Consider the following 20,081-nt stretch of genomic DNA (forward strand, 5'->3'; position numbering starts at 1 on the left):
TAGTTAGCCCATAATCCCCCTGGCTGTAATTACAGCTGCTGTTGCTACTTGTGCTCCCACAAGGGGGCAGTACAGCGCTTGGTGTGTTGCTATTTCAGCCCTCTGGTGGGCATGCAGGAGAGAGGGGCCCATGTCCAGTGGCTGGTTGGAAATTGGTGTGAAGGTTCCTTTAAGGGCAGCATTCTTGCATGTGCCTGCCTCTCCCCATGGCTATGTCTAGACTGCAAGCCTCTTTCGAAAGAGAGCGTCTAGACTGCACGGAGAAATTTCGAAAAAGCGGCTTGCCTACAAAAATTGTGACAACGCTTGGGCAGCCAGTGTGCTGTGGAGGCTGTTGATGGTGCTGACTGGTATTGTCTTCTTGTTTTCTTGTACTTCCTTACCTGTATCCACATATTGGCCCTTGCCTTGTACTTAAATTGTAAACTCTTTCAGCCAGGAACTTTTCAGTCTGGGGGTATGTCTACATATGGCTTCGGCGACAGAGCCATGTAGTGTAGACATACCCTGGGTTTGTACAGCCATAGCCCAGCGGGGTCTTGATCTATGGCTGAAATTCCTGGGTACTATCACATTACAAATAATGATTATAATAATTAAACACAATGTAAGGCCCACAGACCCAGGTCTTCAGCAGGTGGGGGGGAACCCGAGACCTTCAGGGCTAAAGGCAAGTGCCTGTACTACATGAGCTAAAAGACTCTTAGCTAAGGCTGAAGAGCAAATTTCACTCTCCGTAGTCCGTGGTCTCAGTGCCTCTGGGTTACTTTAATAATTGCTGGTACTGTTGAGTACTGTTAAGTAGCTGCCATGTCTCATCCAGAGGTGGCTGCCTCTGAGTGGTGTGCAACTCAACCCTTACACCTAAATTATAGATTAAAATGACTGCCACAGATCTTTCCTTTGAAGATCTCAGCCAGCCCTACTGTCACAGAGAGCACCCCTACCTTCACACTTTACACATTATTGCTATAATCTTTGTGCAGAATATGCCTTGTACGGTATAATCTGGAAACCAATAACTTGCAGATCAGTAATGTCATGGTGAAATATATGTAAAGGTCTGACTATAAGCTGAAATCATGACTGAAGTGTGATTACTAAATAAATCTGAGGACCTGATGGATCTGTTTCTTACAAAGGAGAAGTAGACGCTGCTTGCCAGGTGTCATCAAAGGTGATGGGCCATCACTTACGAAGAGGCCATTCTTTGGCAAGGAAAGGGGGCAGGAACAAACACAAACAATAGCATAAAACCTCTCCCTCACCTGATTCTCTGTGTCTTCTTGCTGTCAGGGGGAGGAAAAGCAGGCGGGAGAAAGACTAGCCAGAGGCTGTGTGTAAGAAAGTATCACTACATGTAAAAAAGTGAATGAAATAAAATGGTAGACTTACGGAGGGAAAGCTGGGGTGAGAGGGGGCTGCAATAGTGAGTACACGGAGAGTGAAGCATTCTACCCCGACAGTTGCTGGAAGGCAAAGAAGAGGGGCTAGGGCGTCAAGATACAGGAGTCAGGCCAATAGGCTTTGTAGAGAGAGTCCTGCATCCGAGCTGAACCAATCGATAGAACTCAGGAGGGCGTGGAGCCAGCTGGTGAGCCCCGCCTCCCATTTTACCATCATTTTACAATTACATCACAGAATGCAGTTCTTATTTGAAAAATGCTAGTTTTAAAATTGGATGTCTAGACAACACTATGGCTTGTTTCAAGACTTCTACGGACGTCAAGAAGGCCAACTTGGTTGGTCCGAGGGCATGCCCAAGGGCTCGTGTTTATTACACGAGTCTCCCCTTTAGCACTTATTAGCACAAAGACAGATCCGAAAAAGCGGGAAGACTTTATCAGAGCATCGTCAGTTGTAAAAAAGAAGAAGAGCCACGTGCATTAAATCTGATGTCGGCTTTGTAGGGAGCAGAATCGAAGACGAAGGTAAGCTGGTTTGTATTAATTTAGAGCAAATGTTGAAAATTACAAAGGTATTATAAATATTTATATTTTTATAGGAAGGATGGAAGAATAGAACGTATTCTTGACATGACGCCTGAAATGTAAGCAGAGGACAGCAAGAAGGAAAATCAGCCAATGGAGACTGACTTGCCCACGAAAGCTCATGATACCATCTACATGTTTTGTTCGTCTATAAAGTATTACCAGACCATTTGTTGTTTTTTAAGTTTATCCTGTACAGACTAACTCGGCTACCCCCTGAAGCTTGTGGAAAACTGTGGGGTGTATAACCAAATGAGCTGAAAGAGGCCACAATGTAGTAAACTGTTGCCTGTTGCACAGACAGAAGAGCAGAAGAAGGTAAAAGTGACTTTAATTATTTGAAAGAAATGATATACATCTATGAAGAGTGGAGTTAAACCTACTACATGCTTGTGCTTAATAACAGGTTACTGACTCAATTCCCGACCACGCAACAGGAGGGAGCCATGATGATGATGGCGCCAAAATAGACGAGGGTAGGATTGAGGTAGCACAAAGAAAATGCTAAGTTTTGTTTTGTAAACGATTGTGTAGTGGGTTGGAGATCTTCCCCACTACCAGAAGGGAGAAAATATCCCCCTGGGAGCCATTTTGGGCACAGCCTAGCCCCGCCCCCTCACCTGACAGGAAGCTAAGGGGCGTGGCTAGGACTATAAGAACTCTGCTAGGGAGCTCAGTTGGGTCCCAGCCTCTGAGGGAGACAGAGGCCTGCCCAGAGTTCCTGGCTGACGAGGCTGAGACCTGGCCTGGGCCTCCCACAGCTGCCTTCCATAAGTCCGGCGAAGGCTGCCCTGCCTGGGCCGCCGAGGACTGCAGAGCTACCCTCTGACCCGGGGGAACCCGGGGCTCTGCTGGTGCCTGGAGATTCTGAGGACTAGCCTGAGCCGGAGGTCCTGCTTGAGCCCTGAGGCCGGCGGACCCTCGGGGACCCTGAGGGCTTGCCGGAGCCGGGGGACCAGCTTGAACCCCGATGCCTGCCGGAACCCCGGGGCCTTGCGCACCAGCTGGACGCTGCAGAGCTCCACTCCATCGAAGCCTGAATGGGGCTGCTGGGATGACACCGCCCTCGACTCCCTGGCTGACCTGCCGGAGACACAGGTACCCGCGAAGGGGGAGACGGGAAGTGGCCCAGGGAGTAGCACGGGCTGATTGCAGCCCCAGGCCAGCACATTGCAGGATGCAGCCCCTGCTGAGCCAGTAGCAGCTGCACTGCTGCATCCAGGATCCTGGGCTGGGGCGCAGTTGGAGTATTTGTCCAGAACTCGGCAGTTTTGTCGATGGCGGTAAACCTCATTCTGCGAGGATAACTCATAGAAGGCATTATTGCATCTACACTGTCCTTTGCGTCTACACTGTCATGTCGACAGAGCGGCTTGCTTTGTCGACAGAACTGGGTGTAGTCTAGATGCTCTTTGTTGACAGAAGCATTGTTGACAGTATGGGTATGTCTAAACTACATGGCTCTGTCGACGGAGCCATGTAGATTTGTTTGTTCGGCAAAGGGAAATGAAGCCGCGATTTAAATAATCGTGGCTTCATTTAAATTTAAATGGCTGCCACGCTGAGCCGACAAACAGCTGATCAGCTGTTTGTTGGCTCAGCGCGCTAGTCTGGACACTCCCGCGCCAAACTGTAAACCCTTTATCGACCTCCCTGTTATGCCTCGTAGAATGAGATTTACCGGGGAGGTTGATAAAGGGCTTTCATGTCGGTGCGGGAGCATCCAGACTAGCACACTGAGCCGACAAACAGCTGATCATTTAAATTTAAATGAAGACGCAATTATTTAAATCGCGGCTTCATTTCCCTTTGCCGAACAAACAAATCTACATGGCTCCGCCGACGGAGCCATGTAGCTTAGACATACCCTATCTGTCAACAAAACTTCTATCGACAAAAGCCTGTAGTCTAGACATACCCTCTATGCCCTCTGATCTTCTCCTAGGCTTTATTACACCTTCGGTGTGTTCCATCCCACAAAACCCTGTAGTCTAGACACACCCAGACAGTCGAACCACAGCAGAGGCAATGGGCCTGATGCGGCAGAAGGAAATGCAGCCCAGCCACTTGCGATTCACAGCCAGAGGCCTGACCAAACAGGCCAGAAAATAGAAAAGGTGGAAGCTGGGAACTGCAGGAAAATCCCCATCTCCGAAAGCAGTTTGCTCGCCTGATTTCTGCGGTGGTATTAATTAGATAATGCGGGAGCGAATCAGGCCATTAGCAATCAATTACAACAAAGCACTGGCAATAAATGCAGATAATTAGGCTCCCCAAAAGTAATTACGTTTGTTCCACTCCAGTGAACTTTTTATTTTAACAGTAATTAACTCAGGCTGTGGGCAGGACAGGGAGGTTTTCAGGACCTGCTGTGACCAGCCCAGTCTGCCTGAGAAATGGCGAGCGTCTGCTTCCAGCTATACAGTGGTTCTCAACTCATTTCAGTCCACGGACCACCAGGCCAATCAAAAAATTTTCATGGCCCACCTCCAGCACATGTAGCAAAGGATGAACAACACAGCAACCACTCAGCATGATGGCAGCAGCTACACTGGCACTCAGAGCCTCAGACAGACGTTACTGGCAACACAACGCGGTTGCGTCCTAGGTGATGCTGTGGATGACGTGCCGCATGCGTGTGAATACGTCGTAAAACAGCCTCACGGCAGCGCCTGCTCACGCCGTGTGACTTCGGACAAAGTTCCTGTGGACCACCGAAAAAGTCACCAGTGGTCCATGGACCACCAGCTGCGAACCACAGAGCTATGAACTCTCCCTGCCCACCTCAAAACTTTTACATGTGGGAGGCTGTTCTCAACTAATCTTTTGGGGGTTAGTTTCCAGATAGACCCCTGCCCTAGGTGATGCCTAAGTGGGCAGATGAAGTGCTGGCACTTGACAGCCTCCTGGCCAAATCTGTCAGAATCACCTGTCAAAGGCTCCAAGATCTATCAGCAGATCCTGATCTACCAGATAGTAACCACTGTCCTAGGGCATGGAACCTGAGGATTTACCATGGGTCAATGCTCCTTTGGCTCATCGAATCATCCCTGAAGTTTCCTTATGGAGTAATTTACTTGGAGACAAAGACAGAAGCTTTCACTGCCACCCAACTTAGCCAAATGAAGCATCTCAAGAGAGGATGCTGCTGATGAGAATTCTATCCGCTAACCTCTATCGCCTTCATGAGAGGAACTTCTATGACCCTTCCACATGAGTCCACAGAGCAGCTGTCAGTGCCCCTGGACCTGTTCTCCAAGAGGAAATGTTTATGTGCTACATTCATTTTTCAGGCCTTTCACTCACTTGTGCATTAGTCAAACCATGATCAGCCCTATGACTGAGTTATAGCAATCTCTTTGTCTGTGTTTAAAAAAAACTCCACACCAAAGGATGTCCATCCAAGCCAAGGAAGCCTTTGCCTATATTTGAAAACACAATCATGTAGGAATTACGAAACATACAGGCTGTGTCTAGACTGCATCCCTTTTCCGTAAAAGGGATGCAAATTAGACATATCGCAATTGCAAATGAAGCAGGGATTTAAATCCCCCCCGCTTCATTAGCATAAAAATGGCTGCCGCTTTTTTCCGGCTCGGAGCTTTGCCGGGAAAAAAGCGCCAGTCTAGACGCGGATCTTTCGGAAAATAAAGTATTTTCCGAAAGATCCCTTATCCCCCTTAAAATGAGGGATAAGGGATCTTTCGGAAAAGGCTTTATCTATAGAGAACACAGGCCACATCAAGACATGTGAACAGAGCCTTTGGCAGCTGTGTAATCCAGTTGATGAAATGCCAGACCCATTTTTATGTTAACTATTATTGCTTTTCATGATGAAATGGTCACCTCTTCTTGTGAGATACTGAAAGCATCCATTTGTTCCTCTTATGCTACTGAAAAGATTTAGAACATTGCTCTGTTGTGTCTGCAGATAATTATTCGGATTCAAACACATACGTGGCATTGTAAATAACTCGCATCAGTAGATTCCACTCCAGTCTTCAGCATTCTGAAGGTCCATCAATGGCTATTAGCCAGGATGCGCAGGGATGGTGTCCCTAGACACCATTGGCTGTGTCTAGACTGCATTCCGTAAAAGGGATGCAAATTAGTCACATCGCAATTGCAAATGTAGCGGGGATTTAAATCCCCCCCGCTTCATTTGCATAAACATGGCTGCTGCTTTTTTCCGTCTCGGAGCTTTGCCAGAAAAAAGTGCCAGTCTAGACGGGGATCTTTCGGAAAATAAAGCCTTTTCTGAAAGATCCCTTATTCCTCTTAAAATAATTTGTCTAGGTCCTTCTGGACCCTATCCCTGCCCTCCAACGTATCTACCTCTCCCCCTAGCTTAGTGTCATCTGCAAACTTGCTGAGGGTGCAATCCATCTCCTTATCCAGGTCATTAATAAAGCTGTTGAACAAAACTGGTCCTAGAACTGCTCTTTGGGGCACTCCACTTGAAACTGACCACCAACCAGACATTGAACTGTTGATCACTACCTATTCGGCCCGACAATCTAGCCAGTTTTCTAAGCAACTTACAGTCCATTTATCCAATCCATACTTCCTTATCTTGCTGGCAAGAATATTGTGGGAGACCATATCAAAAGCTTTGCTAAAGTCAAGGTATATCACAGCCACAGCCTTCCCCATGTCCACAGAGCCAGTTAGTTACCTCATCATTGATGCTAATCAGATTGGTCAGGCACGACTTGCCCTTGGTGAATCTATGTCAACTATTCCTGATCACTTTCCCCTTTTCCAAGTGCTTCAAAATGGATTCCTTGAGGATCCCCTCCATGATTTTTCCGGGGACTGAGGTGAGGCTGACTGGTCTGTAGTTCCCTGAATTATCCTTCTTCCCTTTTTTAAAGATGGGCACCTCATTTGCCTTTTCCCAGTCATCGGACACACTGGGTGCAGGTGAAAACAAGCAGAGGATTTATTGGTTCACACAGCTGGTGGAGTACTCATCATGGGTTAACCCGGTACGCACTAACTTAACCAAAATATACATTAGATTATATAGGTAGCAGATGGGCAGCGGAAAAGTGATTTGATAGCGGAAGTGAGATATGCACATAAGCCAATGGTCTACGACAGTTACACAGTATCTCCGCTCATTGCCAATTAAACATGTTATCACTAATACAGGTAGTTATTCCTAACAAGCTAAATAAGTCAACATAAACAAAGGCATGTTGATGGTCATTTTGTCGGCTGGAAATAAATGCGTCTCCTGTGGGGGTGGTATTGCCTTGGCGTGATCTTTGGGATCCAAGCTTATTTTCTAGGAACAAAGCAGACTGAAAAACAATCCTGCACGGTTGTTTGATTGTTTGGTACCGGCCTTATCAAAGTGAGGCCCTTTGGAATGTGATTGCCAGGGGAACCAGGGTCACAATACTGTACTGGATGCTTCCCAGGGCTGGCCTAATGATTTGAGATTTGAATTTGTCAGTTCTCATCAAGATACCATGGGCTGCCTCAATTTACCCTACAGGGTATGATCGACACACCCTACAATGCACAAGGAATAACAGTTAATTCGAGGGAAGGGTTTTGGATCGGACTACCGCGTCTACACGCGAGTTAATTCAGGCTACTGGCATTTTAAAATGGCGACCGGCCGCGAATATGCCAATCAAGCGCGGGATATTTAAATCCCGTGCTTCATTAGCAACTTCGGTATGCTTCATTTGCCTCTATAGTTCGAACTAGGAGTCAAGCGTAGACGTACTCTCAGGGTACGTCTACACTACAGCACTAGTTCGAACTAACTTAGTTCGAATTAGTTAATTCGAACTAAGCTAGTTCGAACTAACGCATCTAGAACTAAAAACTAGTTCGAACTAGCGTTTTGCTAGTTCGAACTAGCAAGTCCACATTGAGTGGACTCTGAACAGGGCTTAAGGATGGCCGGAAGCAGTGCCGGCAGGGCATAAAAGGAGGACTTAGAGCATGGAGATGCTGTCTCAGGCTAGCCGAGGGCTGCGCTTAAAGGGTCCCGACCCCCACCCCGGACACACAGTTCTAAGGGGTGCCCCGCTTGCAAAGAAGTTCTGGCTTGGAGTGCCCTGAGTGCCCACACTGGGCACATCACACCACTCGGCCATCAGCCCGGCTGCACTTGCCGCAGGCTGCCCCAGAAGCCCGCAGAGCCAGCCCAGTCCTCCCCATCGGGGGCTCGTACCCCATTCCTCCCTTACCTCCTTCCACTTACCCTTCCTTAGCCCCCCTTCTTATTGATGTACAAAATAAAGATAATGTTTCTTCCAACATTGACTCTGTCTTTATTGAAAAAAAACTGGGTGAGACTGGGAAAAGGAGGTGGGAGAGGGGAAGAGAAAGGCTGGGAGAGGGGAGGGCAACTAACATGATCAGGGGTTGGGAACAGGTCCCAGATGAAGAAAGGCTACAGAGACTGGGACTGTTCAGCTTAGAAAAGAGGAGACGGAGGGGGGACAGGATAGAGGTCTCTAAAAGCAGGGGTTGGGTGGAGAGGGTGCATTCAGAAAAGTTCTTCCTGAGTTCCCATAAAGAAGGACTAGAGGACACCAAAGGAAAGGAATGGGTAGCAGGCTTGAAACTAGTAAGAGAAAGTTGTTCTTTACAAAGCAAATAGTTAACCTGTGGAACTCCTTGCTGCAGGAGGCTGTGAAGGCTAGAACTGGAACAGAGTTGAAAGGGAAGTGAGATCAAGTCATGGAGGTTGGGTCCATGGAGTCCTATTAGCCAGAGGGTAGGAGTGGTGTCCATGCCCAAAGTTTGTGGAAGGCTGGAGAGGGATGGCACGAGACAAATGGCTTGGTCATTGTCTTCGGTCCATCCCCTCCAGGGTCCCTAGGGTTGGCCGCTGTTGGCAGACAGGCTACTGGGCTAGATGGACCTTTGGTCTGACCCAGGACGGCCATTGTAAGCTCAGGGCTCAGTGTCGGGGGTCTCAGTGGACCCCCTTGATTTTCATGCACACCTGGTCCTGGGTGGCCAGGCTGGCAGCTCTCCTGCCCTAGACGGCCACTTTCCTGTGCCTAGTGCGGAGATCGTGGACGAGGTCCACGATGTCCGCACTAGCCCAGGAAGGTGCCCGCCTCTTGTGGTCCAGGGCAAGCTCCCGGGAGCCGCCAGCCTGGTCCCGGCAAGAGGGGGTGGGCTGGGGGCATCGGGTGGGTGGCTCTGTGCCGTGCCAGGTGCAGGGTCTGCTAGCTGGGTGCTGGCAGGCTTGCACCTGGCACGGGCACCGTAGCCAGCCCGTGCCCCTTTAAGGGGTCCGGGGCCGGGAGGGGGGCATAGAGTTTCCCTGGTGTTGGCCAGAGTGGCCACCAGGGAAACCTGGGGAGGGCTAGCCTCCCACTAGTTCGAACTAAAGGGCTACACAGCCCTTAGTTCGAACTAGCTAGTTCGAACTAGGCGTTAGTCCTCGTAAAATGAGGTTTACCTAGTTCGAACTAAGCGCTCCGCTAGTTCGATTCAAATTGGAACTAGCGGAGCGCTAGTGTAGCACCTATTAAAGTTAGTTCGAACTAACGTCCGTTAGTTCGAACTAACTTTGTAGTGTAGACATACCCTCAGAGACTAACAAAAATATGTAGTATCCTGAGCTGTTGTGAGTAAAACTCACATCATCAGACAATGAGCAGAGATGACAAGTTCCCAAAGTATCACCGATTGACCTTGTTAGCACAATTAGAATTACAATCAGATTCATACTTCATATTTGTAACTCCACATACAATATTGATACATGCACAAAAATAGGATATACATATTCAGCAGACTGCAGCTTCAAAATTGACATGTTACATGATGCATTTTGACAGCTTTGAGTTATGCATAAACCAATTTTCATTAAGCATGGGAGACATAAGTGTGATCATTTCATCTGACTTTTTGGGTAGCACAGGCCAGAGACCTGCCCATAATCACTCCTAGGGTCTACTTGGCAATTGAGGTTGTGACAAGCGGCTTACTTGTCTATTACCTGCTATGTGGGCTGAGGAAGGAGCATGAACCTCATTTCCCAGATGGAGAGGTAGAGGACCCAAGAGGCTGAGTGACTTCCCCACAGGAAGTTCTCGGTTAAGTATGGCCTCGCCGCCTGGAGCTAACTGCATCCTAATTGGATGGACACTGATCCACTGCATGGCCACAGGCACCTCACAAAAGTCCATGTTTTCAAACGTGACAGCTGATGTTGAGTACCTCAGATTTTAGGTGGCCCATATGAGACCCCTCTGAGCCTGGTTTGCAGCATGGCCGACGTGCACTGCACTGGAGACCCTCAGCCCCACTGAGAAATCCTGCCTGAGAAAAAGGCACCTGCCACCCCTTTTTACATGTCTGCCCTGGACACTTTGGGCTTAGGGCCATAGAAACATAGAGCTGGAAGAGACCTCAGAAGGTCATCAAGTCCAGCCCCCTGCTCCAGGCAGGGGCCCTAGCTGCAAAGTGGTTGGGTTGATTTGGTTGGGATTGGTCCTGCCAGGGCCTTCTGAGGTCTTTTCCAGCTCCATGATTCTATGGTGCCATGCGTGCCCCCTCTAGCCAGGGCACAGCCTTGGGGAGCTGCCCTCCAGTCTGGCTCACCCAGGGCCAGGCAGGGCTGGGGCAGGGGCCAGGCAGGGCTGGGGCAGAACAGGGCACAGGCGGGGGCCGGCCTGAAGGCCACGAGCTTCCGCCGCTAGCTCCGCTAGCTCCTTGGCAAGGGGCGCAGCTGTGCGCTCCCGCGCGGCGCCCCAACCCAGCCGGGACCCCTGCGGGAGCGCAGCCGCCGGGCGGAGAGCGCTGCCCCGCGGCCCGTGGGCTTTGTCCTCCCCGGGCCGGGCCGCAGTCTCCAGCAGGGGGCGGCGCTGTGCGGGAGCCGCTCCCCGCCGGGCCGCAGACAAAGGCCGGCGTTCCGCCCGCCGGTGCCGCCGGCAGCCGCTCCGCGCCGGGCCCGTGCGCCATGGGCGGCTCCGGGGCCCCCGCGCAGCCATGAGGCGCGGGCTGCGGGCGCAGCGGCGAGCAGCATGGCCGGGGCCGGGGCCAGGGCCGGCCGGCGCGGCATCCCCAAGCGCAAGCCCAACTTCACGCTGCAGGAGATCGACATCCTGATGAGCGAGGTGCTGCGCTACGAGCAGCTGCTCTTCGGCGCCAGCTCCACCAACGTGAACGCCTACGAGAAGCAGAAGATCTGGTGGCGCATCACCAACAAGATCAACGCGGCCGGGCGCAACCAGCGCGACATCGGCGAGGTGAAGAACCGCTGGCGCGGCCTGCGCCGCCGGGCCAACGACAAGATCACCCGGCACCGGCAGCAGCGCCAGGCGCCGCCCGCGCCCCGCCAGCCCGAGCTCGGCGCGCAGTGGGGCCTGCGCCCGCTGGACGCGCCGGCCGGGCCCGGCGAGCTGGCTGCGCCGCAGGGTGAGTCCGCTGCTGGGCGGGCGGGGTGCACGGGCCTCCGGAGGGAGGCGGCTGCGGGGGGCCCCGGGGCAGCGCCCCAGCAGCTTTAGCGCTTGGGCAGTGCAGGCGCGGATCCCTATGCTGCGCCCCAGCACCGCGCCGTGCCCATTCCAGGGGGCGACCTCCAGCATCTGGGGGGGGGGGGGGGCGACTGGACTCACACAAAGCCTGCAAGTGCCCGGAGTGGAGGCAAGTCTCCCGATGAGCCGTGTGGTGCCTTCACCACCTCCGCTTTGCTTCCCAGGGGCACTGATGCGGGGGAGGGGGGGCCTGGCTCACAGCTGTGGGGAGAGGGCACCGTCTTCCAGCTTGGGAACCTGATACCTCGGCAGCTGCTGCCCAGTGCCACACTGGCTTTGTTGCCATATCGCCCTGCAAACTCCCATCTCTTGCTATTCCAACTCCTGCCTCTGTCTCTTGCAGCACTGCTGCATGTCATGTTGCTCCATCCTCCAGAGTACTTTCTTGCTCGCTTGCTCTCTCTCCATGGTACTCCCGTTTTTTGTGTTTAGCTATCACAGTTGAGCTGTTTTACTTTTGGAGTCAGCAAGACCCCCTGGATCACTCCTGTGCCCCCCTGGTGTCCGCGGCTCTCCCCAGCCTGGTATAATCAGTAAGGATGTAAAAGTAAAACCATTTAAATGGCGTATCGGTTACTGTTCACAGTTACACGCGGGCTCCTGCCCTGCTCCTGAGGAGCCAGCTGCCACCTCACACTGGGGAGGTGTGTAATCTCTGAGATTTTCAGTGGTTACAGGGTTACTCAATTACCCTCTTTTAAACATCCCTAATAGATGCCTCATTCCCCTCCTTCCCAGCCAGTCATGAAGATGTGAAAAGGACAGCGAATGCTGTTTCCTGTAGTGCCACACCAGGCATCTTCCCCTGTCCAGTGTTGCCTTTTGTTTGCAGCCTGTCAGACGTTTTCTGTTGCAAAGGACAGTGCTCCTGACCAGTGTGGCCCAGTTGAGGCAGGTTCAGTGAAACACAGGTGGAGGTTCTTAGTCCAAGTATGTAATATGCGCCCCCATCAGCTTTGTGTACAGTCTGCCGGTGAGGTTGTTGTCTAACGTTTATATTGCGGTAATGCTTAGAGGCCTAAACCAAGCCAGGACTCCATGCTGTATACAAACCCACGGTAAAGGGCAGTGCCTTCACCCTTACATTCTCAGAGGCCAGACATAACAGGCGCATGAAGCAGGGATGGAGGAGGACTAACTGGGTATCGTGGGATGGATTAGTTGTGTGCTGGGTTCTTAGCTAATTAGTAGCTGTAAGTGCATGTCTACAAGGCTGTCCTGTGTCTGCATTATGGTGCAGGGCTTTGAGGAGTCACTCCAAGGGGGATGTGGAGACATGGCTTTAAGGCTGTCTGGCAGGGATGAAGGGTGAACATGGGAGAAGGTGCAGAAGTACCAGGTGATCCTGGCTCATATGAGTCTTCTGGGAACTGGGGGCTGGAAAACTGGGTCTTGGCGGTCTTGTGTGGGAAGAGCTGACATAACTTAGGTACAGTCTAGTCAAAGGAGGAGGCCATGTACAATATAAAGCGAGATTAAGGGCTTGAGAGATGCTGTCAATTGCGCTAAAGTCAGCGAAGGAGCAGGAGCTCCAACATGGACATTTAGCTGCCAAATGAAACCTAACACAGCTATGAGATGTTAGAAATGCAGGCTGGGATGTTAGTTTGGACAGGGGAAGTGGTAAAAACGAAGGTCACTGACCCTGAGTAATCTGAATTGCTTGATAAGTGGGTGCAAGCAAAATGTAAAAGGAATGTAGTCCATTGCTTCCTGGCAGGGCGGACTCTGTCCTGGAAGCAGTAACCTGAAAAAGATTTTGCATTTGTGGTGGATACTCAGCTGAACATGAGCTTGCAACATAATGCTATGACCACAAGCAATAATGTGATACTGAGATTTCCAAACCGGACTCCCAAGTCAGAGTAGAGAGGGTATTTCCCTTCTGTATTTGGCCACTAGTATGACTCCTGCTGGAGTTTTGTGTCCACTTCTCCTGCCATTAAATCAACAAGGTTGTTGATTGATTGGAGAAGGTTCAGAGAAGAGCTGGGAAAATGATTCAAGGATTCATATATACAAGCCGTAAAGTGGTGTAAACTGAAGAAACCCAATCCATTTATCTTAAAGAGAATAAGGGTAACTTGATCACTATAAGTATTTACACGGGAAAATATTCAGACCATAAACTGTTCAGTCTAGTAGAGGATGGTGTAACATGATCCAGTGACTGGAAGGTGTGGCTAGACAAATTCAGACAGGAAATGGACAGATGTAAATGTAACAGTGACGGTAATTGGTAATTAACCATGGGAACAAAGGTATGGTGAATTCTCCATCACTGACCGTGTTGGAATGAAAACGGGGATGGGGAACCTTTTTTGGGGTTGGGGGCTACTGACCCACAGGAAAATCAGTCGGGGACCATGCAAGTGAGACGCCCCTAAGTGAGGAGAAAGACACTCCCCACATTCCCCTTCATAGAATCATAGAGCTGGAGGAGACCTCAGAAGGTCATCAAGTCCAGCCCCCTTGCACAGCAGAGCCTAGGGGAAAGGGGAGCAGGCTAGCAGACTTTGTGTGCTCCAGCCCTGCAGGTGGGGGGCTGGAGTACCAGTGCAGACTTCCCAATGCTGAGCCTTGGGGGGCTGGATCCAGGCAAGCCGGGGGCCACATCTGGGCCTGAGGTTCCCCACCCCTGTTCTAAAAGACTTGCCTAGGGATTGTTTAGGGGAAGTTCTGACTTCCTGTATCCAAAGCCAGATGATCTCATGGTCCCTTCTGGTCTTGGAGTCTGTGAATCAGAGGGAGAGGTTGGCAGAAACAAGTTCCTGCACTCCAGGACACACCTACTCAAAGTGTCATCTGACCCTGCCAGAACAACAAATGCAAACTGCCGCCATAGCGCCACAGCTACTGTGATCAATACTCCCCACAACGCACCTTTCAGGATCCGTGCATCCTACATATCTTGTCAGTCTGGAGCACCTCATCCAGCACACTACATGCTCCAGTCACCACTCTATTATAGGAGAAATGAGACAATGCTCCATGCTGGAATGCGTGCACATGGAAAAAGATCAAAAACCTCATATCAGCTGTGGCTAAACACTTTTCACAAAGCACGTCTCTGTAGCTGACCTCTCAATCCTCATCCTCAAAGAAAACCCGCCCAACACCCTAAAAAAACAAGTCTGGCAGCCTCTGTCCATAACTCTGCTCATGGATAAAGCTCTGCAAATCTGCAGGTGCCCAGATATGTGGATACCGCTATCCACAGCTCATTTTTGTGACTACAGATCCAGATACAATCTTGTATCCACACAGGGCTCTATTCATGGTCTCGGGCTTTGTCTATACAAGGTACGTCTAGACTACATGGCTCCATTGACGGAGCCGTGTAGATTTGTTTGTTTGGCAAAGGGAAATGAAGCTGCGATTTAAATAATCACGGTTTCATTTAAATTTAAATGGCTCTGTCTGTCCACAGGGTGCTAGCAATGTGGCCATGAAATGTTGACAACGGAAGTCAGAAAAAGTGGCTTGACCAGTTTTCACTTTGAGTGACTTTTGCATGTGGACTACCAAAGCTTCCAGTGTGGCTATAGTCATAGGCCCAGTGCTAGTTACCAAAGCCACATTTTCAGCTCAGAATGTCGGAGCTTGGCCAGGATGGATTCTCTGGGGGCGAGCTTAAGACCAGACAGAGGAAGAAGGAAGGATGCTGCCTGAGCCATCTTCAGAGATGCCAGGAAAACCGGAAAAGGACTAGCTCCTGGGCTGACAGGGTTCTCTTTAGAAAAGAAGGGTCCGTGAAGGGCACCAGCTCTGAAATCAGGGGAGGAAATGACTGTTCGAGACCATGCAAGAGCCATTTTGGGAGAATGCAGGGGCAGGTGCTGGCTGGGAAGGGCACTGAAGGGGGAGTCAGGGAGGTCTTTTAGACAGTGGCTTTAGCATGTTTTCAATGAGGGGATGGGCAGTACCTGGTGAGGAGCTGGGGCCGGATGGCTTTTTGGTGATCTGAGAAGTTGTGCATAGCTGTTACGCTGAAGGGAGAGAGGGGACAAGGGCAGGAGACAGTGCTGGGTCTCTTGACACCGGTGGGTGAGGTTGGCCGGGAAGTCACCAGAGTGCTGGTAGTAGGAGAGGGAGAAGATTGGTCCTGAGCCTGTCTGGCAACCCTTTCATTGCTTCCTAGGGAAGGAAGCTAGGCTGGCTGAGCTGCGATTGGCTGAGGTATGCTCCTTTCCTCTCCGGAAAACTTTCTGACATCCGATAATTCCTCAGTTTTTCCCAGCTCTTTCTTACTGTTACATTAAACCGTTTCCCCTGACTGCAGCACTGACTGGCTCAGGGATAATTATGTAATTAATGGTGAGTGTCCCATAAGCAATTGGGGGGCCCACAGAAATGTCTGCATTGAGCCAGATGAGCCACGGGCCAAAAAGTTTGAAAACCGCTGGTCTGTGGGCTTATGAGGGCTCCCTCCCTCCTTTCCTGGAAAAGCAGGTGACTCGTTGGTGTGATGGGTCACAGAGGGTCACGTTCAGGCTATTTGAATTTTCTTTGTAGAGCTCTCTATTTTATTGGGAATTTTTTTATTTGGTCTTTGGCTGATACTTTTCCTTGGTATGGTTGATGCCGTCTCTTTGGTAACAGTCGTCTGGCTCCACAAAATGTAGAGAGGTGGTTTTGGGTAGAGCAGGTGCAACACAAAGTATAGAGGGAGCCAGTATGTAACAGAAGGGGGGAGCGTCTCCAGGTGTGGGGTAGGGACCATTTGAGTTGTTTGTTCATGTTAATAACTGAAAGCTTGTGTGTAGTGACCCAGATATGACCGGGTTCAGGTGCCCTTGAGTCCTCACAGGATATGTCTCCACTTGCACCCTAGTTCGAACTAGGGATGCAAATGCAGGCATTCGAATAGTCAATGAAGCAGGGATTTCAATATCCCGCTTCATTAGCATGATCTCGCCAGCGCGTTACTCCGAATGCCAGCTGTTTCGAAAGGGAAAGTGCGCGCTGGGATGCGTTTGTTCGAACCAAGCCCCTTGGTTACTTCTCCAAGGGGTTTGGTTCGAACTAATGCACCCCGGCACGCACTTTCACTTTCGAAACAGCTGTTGATCGGAGTAACGCGCCGGTGAGATCATGCGAATGAAGCGCGGGATATTGAAATCCCTGCGTCATTGACTATTTCGAATGCCTGCATTTGCATCCCTAGTTCGAACTAGGGTGCAAGTGGAGACATACCCATAGAGTCCTAAAGCTGGAGGAGACCTCAGGAGTCATTGAGTCCAACCCCAACTCAATCAACCCAGCCAGGGCTTTGTCAAGCTGAGACCAAAACACCTCTGGGGATGGAGATTCCACCACCCTCCTAGGAAAATAGTTTTTCCTAATATCCAACCAAGACCTCAGTTCTGACTCTCCTCTCCCCCCTTCCCCCCACTCCGTGTTCAGCGCTCTTGCCTCCCCCGTCTGTGTGCACGTGGCTGGCTCCTGCTCTCACCTACCTCCCACTCTGTGTGCACGTGGCTGGCTCCTGCCCCCACAGCCTGCATGCACATGGCCACCTCCTGCTCTCCCCTCCCCCCCAGCCTGTGTATGCACAGCCAGCTCTTGCTCCCACCTCCCAACCCCCACCTGTGACCATAAGAACGGCCGTACTGGGTCCATCTTGCCCAGGATCCTGTCTGCCGACAGTGGCCAATGGCAGATGCCCCAGAGGGAGCAAACACAACAGATAATTATCACGTGATCCCTCTCCTGTCATCCATCTCCAGACAAACAGAAGCTAAGGACACCATTCATATCCACCTTGGCTAATAGCTAATGATGGGCCTAACCTCCATGAATTTATCCAGCTCTTTTTTGAACCCTGTTCAAGGCCTTAGTCTTCATGACATCCTCTGGCAAGGAGTTCCACAGGTTGACTGTGTGCTGCGAGAAGAAAAACTTCCTTTTGTTTGTTTTAAACCTGCTGCCTATTAATGTCATTTGGCGACCCCTAGTTCTTAGGTTATGGGAACAAGTAAAGAACTTCCTTACTCACTTTTTCCACACGCTTTTTCCACGCTTGTGTGCACACGGCCAGCTCCTACTCCTCTGCCTCCTCCCCCGAGCCTGCACGCACGTGGCCAGCTCCTGCTCTTGCCTCCCCCTCCCTCCCATGTGCGCACAGGCAGCTCCTGCTACCGCCTACCCCAGCCTGTGTGCATGTGGCTGATTTCTGCTCCCGCCTACTCCCCCCCGCTGTCTGTGTGTGCATGGCTGGCTCTTGCTCCCACCTCCTTCCCCCCCCCCCCCAGCCTGCGTGCTTGTGACCGATTCCAGCTCCCACCACCCCCCAATAGCCGGTTCAGGCTCCTGCCCACCCTGCCACCTTGTAGAGGTGCCCGGGATTCCCACTGTACAATGAAACTAGAGAGGGGAGTGACCCCGAGGGATGTAAATCTGCCCCCCTTTAGGTCACTGTTACTTCTGCCCTTTGCTTTGCTCCTTGTTGGGGATTATTTTCTGCTCCCCATCTTCTTTGCCCCCGCCTCCTGGCAGCTCTCCGCAGGGTGGTGGACGCAGAGCTGTGAACTGCTAATCAGTCCGATGGTTAATTCGAAAACACCCAGCCTGGCATGAGCTGAGACTGGCAGAGGGTGGCCGGCTTGGGACGGGGCTCTCCCTGTGACCAGTCCGGCTGGAAATCGTTATTTCATGGCTGCTGAGCCTGAAAGATTGCTGTGGCCACTCCTGGGGAAGTGTGGGAAGCAGGCAGGTTTCCTTGTCTTGCTTTGGTGGGCGTGGGGTTCAAAGGTAAACCCATCTATCCAGTGTCTCCAGGGCCCATGTCCAACCAGGAAACCACCCACCGTTGTTGACCCTGGTGCTGGCCTGCAGCCTGCTTTCTCCTTCCACTCTGACCCATCTGTCCTGTTTGCCAGGGGCAGGTGTGAAGGAGGAGCCCGTGAAGGAGGAGCCGGTGGACGTCAAGCCAGAGCCGTTCCATCCGCCTTCTGCTGAGGCCATCCGTCAGCAAGTGACGCAGGGAGGGGAGAGACGGCTTCTCAGGAGTGCTGGCCACCTGCCGGACGATCCGTGCGAAGGCTGGAGCCGGAGCCCGCGGAATCCCTCGCAAACCGAACTCTCCATCAGTGAGCTGGAGGGCCAGCAGGAGCCCCTGGGCACGGATTTCACAAGTATTATCTTTGACCAAGAGGCAGAGCACCTGAATGATTGTAGCGTGAGTGAGAGCACGACCCCTGTAACTGTCACGCTGCAGGACGGGGGGCTGGAAAGCGGGCACCTCAGCCCCGTGGAGAAGCGGATTCTCCAGTCCAACGAGCAGCTGGTGCAGGAGGTGCGCGCCTTCCGCAGGGAGTACGCGGAGAGCCGCAGGGAAACGGCCTCCATCCTGCGCATCATCGCCAAGGCCCTCAGTAGTGTGAGCAGCAGCCTCGGTGAGATCCGGGATCTCTACCTCCGACAGCAAGTCACCCCCAAGCCGTGAGGGCTCCCGCTGCGAGCGTGGGGCGGGCAGGACGTCCATGGAGCAGTGACATGAGCGACTCCTCAGCCAGCGGGGGAGATAGCGTGGGTTGGGGACGTGGTTCTCCCACACTTCCCCCCTTCAATAAAACTCTGAACTGGCCACGTGCTCCCCGGCAGTGTCTGTTCCAGCCAGGGCTCATGCAAGGAGCTGCACCCCATAAGAGTAGCTGGGGCATTTCCTTCTAACCCCTTAACTGCATCCCCTCTGTTCCAGGCCTGCCCTGTCCCACTGACATGCCCCACAATGCGTGGCCCTGGCACGTGGCCGCTTCTCTCGGGCTGGGCAGGGGGCTGAGAGGCTCCTGGGGCGGGAGGCACGAAGCTAGAAGAATCAATTGGCTGCGTGAGGCTCCATTTCCTGGGTTTTCAGAGGTGCCTGGGCTCTTGGCACAGCTGGAGGTGGGGCTGATCCACAAAGGTTCCTACTGCAACGAGCATCCGTGCAAGTTAAGTTAGGAGCCTAAAATACCTGTAAGCATCTGGGCGAATGAGGCTGAGCTGCAGGCTGGACACGTCAGGGTGTTCGCTCCCCAAATACTGTCAAAACTGGCTCTTCTGCAGTCAGTGCGTCTACACCCCCCGCCCCCCCAGGCTTCTGGTTAAGGCAGGGAACCAGGGAGAGACTCCTGCACTGGCAGAGAATTATTGTTACCTTATCCAAGTTGCTTCATTGCTGCATACCTCAGTTTCCCCAGTTGCAGAGCGGGCTGTGGTTCGCTCATTGAAAGGCAGGTGGTTGGAAAATAGGATTTGTCCCCTATGGAAAATGTTGATTCTGAGGGTACGTCTAAACTACATGGCTCCATCAATGGAGCCATGTAAATTTGTTTGTTCGGCAAAGGGAAATGAAGCCGCGATTTAAATAATCGCGGCTTCATTTAAATTTACATGGCTGCTGCGCTGAGCCGACAAACAGCTGATCAGTTGTTTGTCGGCTCAGTGCGCTAGTCTGGACACTCCGCTGTCGAAATGAAAGCCCTTTATCGACCTCTCCGGTAAACCTCATCCTACGAAGCATAACGGGGAGGTCGATAAAGGGCTTTCAGGTCGGCGCGGGAGCGTCCAGACTAGCGCGCTGAGC

The 20,081-nt window shown here is 51.7% G+C and overlaps 1 protein-coding gene across 2 annotated transcripts; it reads left to right on the plus strand.

Annotated features, from left to right (window-relative positions):
• Positions 1-10,762: 10,762 nt before the first annotated feature.
• Positions 10,763-19,100, plus strand: LOC142820868 (uncharacterized). Of its 2 annotated transcripts, none has more exons than XM_075909895.1 (2): positions 10,763-11,393; positions 18,400-19,100. In XM_075909895.1, the coding sequence occupies exons 1-2, from the start codon at positions 11,000-11,002 to the stop codon at positions 18,957-18,959; spliced, it is 954 nt and encodes a 317-aa protein (XP_075766010.1). In that variant the 5' UTR covers positions 10,763-10,999; the 3' UTR covers positions 18,960-19,100. The 2 variants fall into 2 exon arrangements, with proteins under 2 accessions (XP_075766010.1, XP_075766011.1); XM_075909896.1 differs by having other exon boundaries at positions 10,948-11,393; positions 18,394-19,100.
• The last annotated feature ends 981 nt before the right edge of the window (positions 19,101-20,081 follow it).

This window comes from Pelodiscus sinensis, chromosome 27 (assembly GCF_049634645.1).
Source record: "Pelodiscus sinensis isolate JC-2024 chromosome 27, ASM4963464v1, whole genome shotgun sequence".
Taxonomy (NCBI): domain Eukaryota; kingdom Metazoa; phylum Chordata; order Testudines; family Trionychidae; genus Pelodiscus; species Pelodiscus sinensis.